This window comes from Amborella trichopoda, chromosome 11, assembly GCF_054954075.1.
Source record: "Amborella trichopoda isolate Santa Cruz 75 chromosome 11, AtrichopodaSantaCruz75HAP2 v2.0, whole genome shotgun sequence".
NCBI lineage: Eukaryota > Viridiplantae > Streptophyta > Magnoliopsida > Amborellales > Amborellaceae > Amborella > Amborella trichopoda.
Genome location: NC_142346.1, coordinates 44,684,248 through 44,696,623, shown reverse-complemented (window position 1 = coordinate 44,696,623; position 12,376 = coordinate 44,684,248). Strand labels below are relative to the sequence as shown.

Below are 12,376 nucleotides of genomic sequence, written 5' to 3'. Positions count from 1 at the left end.
CAATTTGAGAATATTTTTTTCAGAAATTAAGAATTTTTATCTGGATTAATCTATATGTTGAAGAGGTTACACCCCAAAATTTAGGATCCTAAAATTACTTCAAGATGGGGTGTTTTAACTGAGGGGTAAATAGACGTATGCTACCCTTGCCTTTTTTTTTTTTTCCGGTAGTTCTGGACAGTGGAGATATGGCCCATACTCCCACCTCTTTTGGCTTTACAATTTATAATTGGGGCACTTGTTATTATTTTACCCGTGAAACATGAACATTGTGTTTTTTTTTATCTTTTCATTTTTTTAGTGGAGCATATGGTTTATTTCTACTCCCTCGGTCAGAAGACCAACTTAGGAGGATTCTCTTGATCTAAAATTTTGAGAATCACTTAAGAATTATTAGATGATTATTCTAAAAATTCAGTTTTCTAACACTTTAGACCCCACTATCAAAAAATTGGATGGTCTATATTCAATCTTGAGGCAATATTTTTTTCAAATGTATGGAGGGTACAATTTTTTTATTGAAATTAATTTAGGGGTCGAAGAGGTCAGATGGGGTTCTACCCTAGGAAGAAATGGACATTCTACTTCCACAAGAGTAGAATATCTTTCGGCTTTACAATTTATGATAGGGAAACTTGTTATAATTTTTCCCATGAAACATGGACGCCTAGGTTTACCTTTTTTTTTTTTTTGGAACATATATACTATGCTCAATCAGGGGCATAGTTTATTTCTAGACGCTGGTTGAAATATCAACTTGGGAGGATTTTTTCAATCTGAAATTTTGGAAACTACTTAAGAATTAATAGATGACTATGCTAAAAAAAAAATTGAAATTTGAGTTTTCTAACACTTTGATCTCACTATCTAAAAATTGAATTGTCTTTATTCAACCTCGAGATAATATTTTTTTAAATTACATAGAGGATACAATTAGGAATTTTTATTGAAGTTAATCTATGGGTTGAAGAGGTTACACTCCCAAAATTTTAGGTCTTAAAATTAATTCTAGATAGGGTTTTACCCGAGGGAGTAAATGGACATTATACTCTTGGCTTTACAATTTATGATTGGGGCATTTGATATTATTTTTCACATGAAACATGGACCCGTGGGGTTACTTTATTTATTTATTTTCTAGCATATACATTATGCTCTTGAGGGAAGCATAGTTTATTTCTACTACCTCGGTCATAAGATCTACTTCAAAGGATTCTTTTAATCTGAAACTTTGGGAATCACTTAAGAATTATTAGATGATTATTCTAAATAAAAAATTGAAATTTGAGTTTTCTAATAGACCTTACTGTCTAAAAATTGGATGGTCTCAATTCAATCTCGAGAAATTACTTTTTCAAACACATGAACAGTACAATTAGGAATTTTATTGGTAATGTCAAAATATTAGGAACACAACTGAAGATGTATTTAACATTCTAGACACCTCAACATTGAAATTTTGTAACAAGGGATTGTATGGTATATGATTATGTATCTTTACAAAGAGATTACAATCACTCGCTTCGAATGGAAATTCAATAGTTAAGCATAGTTGTAAAGTTCGAAAAAACTTCTTTTAAACTATAAGCCCCATCAGTGGGACAATTTGGACCACCCAATTTCACATCCATAGTTGGTAGTAATCCCATAAAAAATAAATAATCTTATTGTTACTTTTCTTATTTATAAAAAATTAGATAATGCCACCGATTATTCTACCTCTTTTTTTATCAAAATTATTTCTAATTTTACGATAACTAAAAAATACTCATATTTCTTTAATTTTACATGCATATATATATATATATATATATTTTCACATTTTATTCTTTTTAAACCAAAATACCCTTTTCACAGACATACTAGGTTCGTGATGATCCGTAATGGACCATCACAGACTTAATAGGTCTGCGATAGTCCTAAGGACCCCAAGAAGGAGTCCGTAAAGATCCATTACAAACCTATTAAGTTCGTGAAGAATCACAGGTCCAAAATAGGTCCCAAAACCATGGGGTCTTTATCAACCTAATAGGCCCGTGATGCCATATTAGGAATGCATTATCATGCGAGGAATGTATTATTTGAAAAGCTGTTAGGAATTTATTATTTCAAGGAAATTTATACTAATATCCTTTTTGCTTTATGGTATGGTATCCCTCATTTTACATATTTTTTACTCAATTTTTATTTCATTATTTTTTACTTGTTTTAATTTCAAAAATTCAAATTCTAAACGGGGAACTTTGTTTTCTTTTCAAATCGTCGGTTTGGACCTTTAAGATCCGAATCTTCTAATTATAGAGTAGTGAAATAAACGGCCTGAATCTTGAAATTCGGAACTAGTTATTCAGTTAAAAAGCTGGTTGGAAAGTGAAGTACTGAACCCGTGACATCGGTTTTTTTTAGCAAGGTGGGGTTCGGAATATGGAGTTATGAATAAAGGGTATTTTTAGAAATAAAATTAACAATATTTTGAAAAAAAAGAAAAGAAAAGAGCGTACCATATAAGAGATATTAGCATAAATTTCGCAAATGCAACCTTTTTTTAATAAAACAAAATTCTCAACTTTGAAAGACAATTTTAAAGTTGACATTTTTCTGTAATCATTTCCCAACACACATATCCATCTTTGTAACATATTTTTGCCCACTAATTTTGCTAGCAACCATTTTAAATACCAAACAAAACACACCAATTGCTTCCCCATAAGTTGATTTTCAGCGATTAATCACGAGGAAAAGGTTTATATAAAGCCGAGGCTCTAATCAATCAATTTAGGGTGCACCTCAAAAATTCACTAAAATAAGTTATTTTGAAACCCAAAAATTCTCAATTTGATCATCTCGACCTCAAGATGTATGGACATAAGAAAAATGAATTTCAAGCTTTAGAAATAGTGCATCTTGTTATGCATTTTCAGACCGTCAATTTTCAAGATTTGTAAGTGTTCATAGATTTGCTCATTCCTCACTCTTTTTGAAGCTTTAAATTTTATAATTACAGATGAAAATAAAGTTTCAAGTCATCACAAAGATATCCAGTATTGAAATAACATTTTTTTTACACTATTTAAAGGCGCACTTTACTTTGATGTTTTAGAGCCAAGGCTCTATACAAACCACACCCTAATTAGAATATCTTAACACTAAGGGCCGTTTGGATACCTGGAAATATATTGTTTGTGAAATATATTCTTGGCGTAATTGATAGTATTTAAATGCAACCTGGGAAATACATTGCTACTGTTTGGCTATGTTTAGAAAAAGTATGGGAAACGCATTACCAACATTTTACAAACACTTGCCTATAAATTATCATTTCTTTATTTTCGTCACAAAATTCCATTGAAATGCGGAATTAAAGTTATCATCACACCATTCCAAAAACATTTTCTAATAATAATATCATCACCATTCCAAAAAAATTTCTAATAATAACATCATCACCATTCCAAAAAAATTTCTAATAATAACATCATCACCATTCCAAAAAAATAATAATAATAATAATTTGTACCATTCTAAAGTAATTATCACACCATTTCCTACTTATTTTGCATCCTTTGGCACTTACATGGAATCCCAAGTCTTAACATATTTTTATTGTGATAAGCCTTATTTTTATATATTTTTTATAGAAGTCTTTCAAATGTCTCTATATAATTTCAAATAAGCAATAAATTTATGATACCAAATTCAAAATCTTTATGGTATAAGGAAGAAGTTTAATCAGTAAACTAGAAGGTTTGATAATTGCAGTTGAAATTTTTTAACCATTGAAGAGATTAAAGAGGTAGGCTTATCTACACCAAAATATATGGTTAAAGAGAGAGAGAAGCAAACCAGTTATTTGGGCTCAAGAGAGAGAGGGGCGGGCTTAGAGAGGGAGGGATCACATGCAAACCAGTTATTAGGGTTCAAGAGCGAGTGGGGGTGGTTCGGCGCTGTCAAAGAATAGTCCGACAATAGGCCCATGCGGTCAGGCAACATGCCCAAAGTGCAATCCGACAATGTCAGAGAGCGGTCCGGCAGCCCATGTAAGTTCACTTGAATGTCCAGCCAAAAGTAAATTTTTATGTACAAAAAAATAGTATTTTCTTCAAAAAATGATACTTTTTTTTTACTTGGGGGTATTTACTAGAAAAATGTATTTCGAGAAAAAAAGTTTGGCTGGGGATAACTTGCATAAAAAATCTAGCCTTTGAGGCTATTTGTAATTATCCCTATAATGTTCCTATACCCATTAGCATACACAAAGAAGTCCTTTTTACTTGGGGTCTAGTTTTATTTGATGAGTTTATTGACTCATCTATTCATGTAAGTCCGCCCTAAAAAAATCCATCTTAAAAATAAATTTTAGGTCAAAAATTTAGCGATGGAATCATAGGAAACCTAGACAATGAGATCATGAAAATGGAGACAAAAAAAAAATAATTAAAATCTAAAACTAATATATATATATATATATATATATATGGGTTCGGTTTGTATAGAGCCTAGGCTTTAAACAATCAAATTAGAGCCTACCTTCAAATAGTATCGAGATATTGTGATAGCCTTAAAATATATTTTCATATTTATTTATAAAGTTTAAATTTTCATATAGATCGACATATCTATGAAAACTTGAAAAATTGACGGTCCAAAAATACATTACAAAATGTGCTATTTTCAAAACTTGAAATCCATTTTTTTCTTATGTCTATGCATCTTGATGTCGAGATGATGAATTTGAAGATATTTGAGCATCAAAACAACGTCTTCTAATGAAATTTTTGAAGTAGGCTCAAATTTGATCGTTTAGAGCCTCGGCTCTATATAAACTTTATATATATATATATATATATATATATAGGAAAACACCATGCAAAGCCTATAGGCGAAAATGAACAGTGATTTCGCTTACCCCCATCACTGTCCAAAGTTCATCGCGTGGTCACGATTGTCCAATAGTGTTTCATTTTTCATTTTTTTTTTACAAATCGAAATGACCTGAAATTTAGAGCGTATATGCATAAAAAATAGAAGAATCTTCGAAAAATATAAAAAAATTATTTTACATGAAAAATTAATCAAAATACCCCCCAAAACCTTTTGGGGGTATTTTGATCAAATTTTTTTCACAGATAATTTTTTTTATATTTTTATTAGATGTGCCTTAGTAAGATGTACATACCCTCCAACTTTCAGGTCATTCCGATTTATAGAAAAAAAAATGAAAAATAAAACACTACCAGACAATCGTGGCCACACGATGAAACTTGGACGGTGATAAAAATAGACGAAATCACTATTTATTTTCGCCTGTTAGAAAGACTTTTCCATATATATATATATATATATATATATATATATATATATATATATATATATATATATATATTCATTTGCATCAACTACTTATGGGGTTAAGCTGGGTCACATTTTTTAGAGGTCCATCTTAAAGGTGGATGTTTGATGCTCACACGTCGATACTAGTCGATACAGGGGTTTAAAAAAAAGGGCAATTCAAATTGGAATCGGCCAACCAAAGGGTTTTCCGGATGGGCTACCCGAGTCAACCGTTCGCCTTCTTTTTTAAACCTAGGCCACTACCAAAGCTCCAAACCACATAACCCTCTATACCAAATTTTATTTTTTAAAGCACACGTGACTAACGTACAAATGTGTGGTGTACAGTCACGAGCAGTAGGAGGTCCACGGGTCGCCGTATGGTCCTCCAGGGCTGTTTTTTTGTCCCTCGGTAAGTATTTACAACGAGGTTTACATTAGGGTGAGACCCTAAATAATCAAATTAAGGCGTACTTCAAAAGTTCACTAGAGGTGTAAAAAATCTCTCAATAAAATATCTCAACCTCAAGATGTATGGACATGAGAAAAAGTATATTTATAATTTGGAAAATAGTGGATATTGTAATGTACAATTTAGACCGTCAATTTTCAAGATTTTAAAGTATTCATAGATCTGTTTGGTCTACACTATTGTTTAATCTTTAAAATTTATAGTTAGAGATGAGAGTAATTTTTCAGGCTATCACAAAGATTTATAATACTGAAATAACATGATTCGGTGCTATTTGAAGGTGCACCTTACTTTAATTGTTTAGGGCCAGCCTTAAACAAACAAACACCCTTTCAACCACGAGCATATCAATTTTGCACTGCTATTTCATTGTACCCTAAAGATATTCTACTCCCATGGCAGGGTATGCTATCCATGGTAGGTAAAACCTACCTAGGATTAGTTTTAGGACAGCAAAATATGTGGATATACCCTCTTTAATATATAGATTAAACTTGATAAAAAAATTTCTTACTTGTACCCTCTAAGCACTTGAAAAAAATAATGTCTCACGATTGAATAGAAACAATCTAATTTCTAAAGGTGAGATCTAAGTGTTAGAAAACTCAAATTTAAAAAAAAAAAAAAATGACAATAATAATCTAGTGATTTTAAGGGGGTTACCAAAATTTCAGAGCTTACAAACCCTCCACAATAGGTCATACTGAGGCAGTAGAAGTAAACTATGCTCATGCGGCAGTATAATGTATGTGTTCTTCATTGAAACTTAAAGATAATTTCGCATGAACAAGAGTTGGCAAGAGTTAGGGCTGTACCGAGCACGGATTGGCCCAAAGCCCTAAACTTATAAGTGCCAAGCCGCCTAAATACAATCATCATTGTTGTTATCATCATCCAAGTCTCATCTCAGTTATTTGGACTAATTACATGAATCATGTTCCTCCACTTGGGCCAAATAAATGCCCTGAAAGGAAAGAAAAAAAAAAGTCCAATCAGGTTAGTCTTGTCGTGGCCCAAACCTAGTCCGACCCTTGGCCACATTTTGTAGCCCATACCCTAATCTTTTAGGACCACACTAAAAGGACCAGACCAGGCCACCTAGCCATTGCCTGCCCTAACCTTTATTACATCAAGTCAATAAGGACAAATGTCATCTTAAAGCATCACTAAAATATTCACTTAAATGGCATTTTAGACTCTATGTTGCGCCCATGTTTTGTTTTATCCCATTGATTCTTCAACATGTGAAATATTTTCACCACACCACTTTGATAACAAAAGTTACTTAGTCAAGGTCATATTTACCCATTCCAAATAAATTCCATTAGTCTTTTCCCTCTCAATATTTTTTTCGGTTTGAGGGGATTACCTGGTGATTTGTATACGGTATGTATACGATAGGGGATGAAAACCGGCCCTCGGTCAAATCAAAGAGATGAAATAAAAGTAGTTGATTTGACTGAAAGGACCAGCACTTTAAAAGATATCTCGATGTTAAGGCATCCCCTTCCCTTACCACAATAACCCAACCCCATTTCCCTCTCCCTACTCCTATCTAATCTCACTCTTCATTGGGCGATCTGTCTCTCTCTCTCTCTCTCTCTCTCTCTCTCTCTCCATTTGTCAGTGGGGCACCTTCCTTTGGCCCTCATCCATAGCTCTACGTTCACCATCCATGTCTGTTTTAACAAGCACTTTTAACTCTAGTTGTTTCTTTGCAAGTGGCCCCTAAATACTAAACCTTTGCCCGAGTTTTAATACCAAACAAAGAAGACCCGAGAAATAACGGTGTCCCAAAATATATGAATAAGATCTGCATTTCATTTTTTTTAAGGTGGAATTGGAGCCTGATTTTTGCAACTTTCACTCAAAATTTTTTGCCATGGGTAGGGTTGGGAGAGGAGGCTACACGGCATAAAAAGGGATGGTCTTCTTTGTTCATGGTCAATTGGAGTATTTATATGAAGTTCTCAAGAGAGAAGGGCAGAGAAAAAGTAAAGCATAAGGGATGACTTTATAGTAAAAAGAGGGGAGAGTTATTCCAAAGCAAAATCTGAAAGTCATCAGCATCTGAGAGAGAGAGAGAGTAAGTGCAAAAAAAAGGGAAAGCAAGGAGAGAGAGAGAGAGAGAGAGTAAAGCTGTGAATCTGGTTTTCTCAACTAAAAAGCTCTTGAAAAGAGAGAGATGTAGGGGAGGAGCGGAGCGGCGCACAGAATCCAAAAAGCTCTATTCGACAAGTTCAGCTAGTTGGGATTATGGAATGGAACAATCTACCTAGATCTCTCTTTTCTATATTTCACACAATGAACAAAAAACTCAATTTTAATCTTTCCTTTCCCTGAAAATTTACAAGTATCCGAAAGGCTAATATACAACTGCAAAATTCTTTTAGTAAGACAAGAAGAAATTGGACTTGAATTTGAGGAATGATCAGTGAATGTCCTCAGCATCTCTCAAAAATCTTATACAATTTCTCAAGCGAAGCAACCTGCAACAGCCAATGTCGGGCATAAGCCTACAGAAACAAATGCCACAAACTCAAAAATAGAACATACAAAACACATAATAATGAACCCCAATACGCTGATGATTTTTCATTTTGAATTCTAACAAGCATAACTTATGCCCTGAACCGTCAAGTGGGCTACTTGAAACAAGGTACTGAGCATATGAACAAGTGATTTAAAGGTTTTTTTTGTTTGTGGGTGGGGTCAGGAACTAAGCATGTTCACAAAAATCTCACCATTAGTCCAAAACATAAACACAACAGGCCAAAATTATCAATACTAATAAGCAAGTCTGCTTAAAAGGCAACGATATTTTGTAAGTGGGTGGTCAACACTCGTAACCTCAACTCATTACTTAAAGAAAGATCTTAAGGTTTCTCTCTCTCTCTCTCTCTCACACACACACACATCCCCCGTCCCAAAAAAGACCAATTATTGAATGAACAAACCTGTACAAATGTCCCATCAGTAGCCATTCGATTTGGAGGCTTCAGAAACAGTCGCATGGATGGGAATAAAACATGCTGAATGGCCCATTCTCTTTGTGCCCATGCAGTTTCAGCTTCACTGATTAAGTCCCGCTCATTAGGTTCATCTACAAATAAAGCAGGGTCAGTTCTGACATTTTCTCTTCTACTTGTGTTTTTCAATGGCATCGGTTACAGGGACTTGGTAAAGGAAAATGTTCTTTCCAATATCATATTATATCCATGCAGGAATACATCATAAGCTGTCTCAACCCATAGATTCCACTCTAAATCCCTGCATTCCACTATTTTCTTTGTGTGTGTGTGAGAGAGAGAGAGAGTGAGAGAGAGGGAGAGAGGAGTTTCTCCAAAATCATTCAAATTGTAAAGAAAATGATAGTTGTTCATGATGGAAAAACCTCAAGATTACTACAACCATACATATCAGCCATGAGCAGATGCAGCATATTTCGAGTCGCCGCTGTGAATGGACAGTTATGTGATTATGTAATCACTTGTTGCCCACCATTTCATTAAGAAGAAAGAGGCAGAGAATGTAAAGTTCTTCCATTCCTTGCCATTTACACCATGCTAATTTGTTGTATGATCGATTCTAGTTCGAGCCTATCTTTCCATATCTACACCTAATTAACCATTGTGACCGACCCAAATGTATCAAGTCCCAGTCATCCAACACTTTCTTTAGTGCAGTGAGATTTCATATTCCGGAGAGCGGACAATGAATGAAAATCTACTGTGATGGTTCACCATAGATCTATTTCATCATAAGGAATTTATCTCAACTTTTCATATTTTAGGGTTCGGTCTAACAGGGATAAGATCCTACGAGGATCAATTCATTGATTCTCAAACCAATCCATTTAGAAACGTGGATTTGATCAACTATTCCCTTTGCAATGAATGAAAAGTCACATGCTTCGGCAGTTCCTTGGGATGAATTCGTAGATCAAGGGAAGTGACATATCGCATCTGACAGAGTATGCTTGATTAACTTCATTCTTGGAGGAGGATCCGGAGAATAAATGGCAACTTAAACTCCGAACTTTACCTATACTACTAGGTACACTGCTGGTGCCTTTTGAAACAACTGTTTTTGGTAAGGTGGTGCTTCAACTCAGTCAATTGAATTATATTGAACTCAAAGTGATGCTTCCTCTGACAGGATGCTGAAATAGGGTCAAAGAAAAATTGACTCTTGAGCAAAGCCTATACCACTTCAAAAGTCAGCTATAGCAAGCTGAAGCTATACCTATACCATAATAGTATAGTAAGCCCTCGCATAGCGAGGCATTCATCCTGCGACATCTATTTCAATCTCAATCTAAAACACAGATTAATAGAATTTCATGAAAAGAAGCTCAAAGGAGCAAAGAAGCCTATTTGAACAGCGCAATGAACAAACCACTTAATTGATGTCTCCACAACCCATTCAGTCTTTTGGCTAGCTTCAGGATACAAGGCCCATCACACTATAAGAGCTGGCCATGTTCAAAGTCATTACCTTAACTACAAGAAGGGGGATGCCAAAGGCAGCACTAGTGACTTGTGTGCAATTGTAACCTTTCAGGAAGAGCTGATGCTTGTTGGGTATTTTGGTTTGACACTGCTTCACACTAAACAAGGAGCAAGTCATGTCAGAGCTAAGCTTGGAGATAGAAGTCTTATTTTATTTATCGACGGTGAAGTAAGACCAAGTCCATGAGCTTATTATCCTAGGTCAGATCAAGTTCACAGGATCCTTTTTTAATGTTTCCAATTCCCTGCATGGGGGGTTTGCTATATTGTTAAAAGAAAAGATGACGAAGAATCAGCATCATGACTTGTTGTATAGCTATTAACAGTTTTCAGATCCGTCAACAAAATCCCTTTGAATGGATCTAGTATCATTCATCAGGGAAAAAAAAGAACAAATGCGTGAAACCAAGGTTCAGAACACTACTGAGTCGACTCGGAACCAACCGAGTCGACTTGGGCCCGATAGGCTATGGGGATAATTTTCAACCTGTATATGTATATGCTAAAAAACTAAAAGAATTATCAATTATCGATCCAATGATATTTAACCTCCAAAGAAAATTTTTTAACACCCTACTTTTGTTCCAAAACTGGCTCATTTGAGATTTTAACAAGCATTCATCATAGAAAACTAGTGTTTCTTCGCCCCGAAATTTCAAATCCGGCATTCTTCCAGTTTTTTTCTCGATTCTTAACAAAAGAACTTGAAACTTGTTCTAGATTAATCGTGTTTAGGTCCTGTATCGAAATCCCACATTAATTTGTTAGATGGAAAACCAAAAGAACAGAAATCGAGGCTCCGATTTTTGGGGATTTTTAAATCCAAAATAAAAAACCTCCTATTTCTCACCAAACTCATTCATATTTGTCCAAAGTGTTCATTGATCTAGAAATTTCTGAACATTGCTTTTTTTAATCAAAATGAGAAATCTCGGAAACTAATTATTGGTTAATTTTCAGCATTTCTGTCATTTTCTTTTCAATTTTTTTATTTCGATTTTGATTTGTGCCTCTGGTAAAGTTATTTTGAATTCTTTATTTTATGTATTTTTCATATTGTTTGGCTATTTGTCTCCTTTTGTTTTTCCTTTTCTGGTTTAATATAAATTGGCTGAGTCAGCTTGGCTGACCCGCCGATGTGGACCCGGGATGGACCTCGTTCGGTTCCCCAAGCTGCGTACTTGAACATACATTGAAACCAATAGTGGTGACAACATCAAACTAAAATAAAAAAACACACTTCATGCATAATTATAAACAACTGAACAAACACCACTCTAACAATTGAATAAGTTGTTTCAATGATTCGAAATTTGTCGAAAAGAAATCAAGATAATGTACTAAAGACATTTCAAAAGTCATGTAGACCACAATGGAAATTGAACCACCAAACCTGTAGTTAAGACTTCACTTCCTTTACCCCGAATAGTCTTGGACTGAGTTTGCTGCTCATAGAATTGGAGGCCATCTCCTGACGGGTTGGGCAACAGAGGCAAATGCATCGCATAGAAGTTCCCAAGAACAGCAGCAATAGTTTGAAAGCATTCCTTTTCGGTGTCCCAATTAACCTAAGAACATGATGGCGTCAAAATCCCAGGGTTATGGATTGAATAGAAGTTTTCTGAACTACACAAAAAAAGGCCATAACATCATGGCTGAGGCATTCAAAACCCAAGAAGATCAATGCTAATTTGGTGTTTTAGACATATATTTTACAAGAACAGCACGGGAAGATAACGTCCAAATATATATCAAGAATCATCAAAAAATTTGTTTAGAAGTTCATATGCATTTAAGACAAGGTTTAAGTTCTCACCTTGATTAATTGTAATCCAAAATGAAAACTAATCACATCAAAATAAATTGAAATATTGCAAATTGATCATCAGAAGAAATTTATACATTAATGAAACAGATGGATAACCAATAGCTTTTGAACCATTAACAGGTAAGCTGCCTTGTTTAGACATGCAAATAATTAACTAATAATTTTTCCTATATCTATAAAGGGATTGTATATTATAAGATAATTGATTTTTGGTACAAAGAGGTCACAATCACT

General features: G+C 34.3%; 1 protein-coding gene across 3 annotated transcripts in view; it reads right to left on the bottom strand.

The window, feature by feature from the left end:
• Positions 1-8,108: 8,108 nt before the first annotated feature.
• MLH1 (MUTL-homolog 1) overlaps positions 8,109-12,376 on the bottom strand; it is a 35,119-nt gene continuing 30,851 nt past the window's right edge. For all 3 annotated transcript variants that reach the window (XR_016043640.1, XM_088850852.1, XM_011630340.3), the window contains exons 14-16: positions 11,708-11,882; positions 8,761-8,906; positions 8,109-8,292 (exon numbers count right to left, since the gene is read on the bottom strand). Coding sequence is in view for 2 of the 3 variants with exons in the window: in XM_088850852.1 (XP_088706978.1) it covers positions 8,248-8,292; positions 8,761-8,906; positions 11,708-11,882 (366 nt within the window). In the remaining variant the exon portion in view is untranslated. The remainder of the gene's footprint in view (positions 8,293-8,760; positions 8,907-11,707; positions 11,883-12,376) is intronic.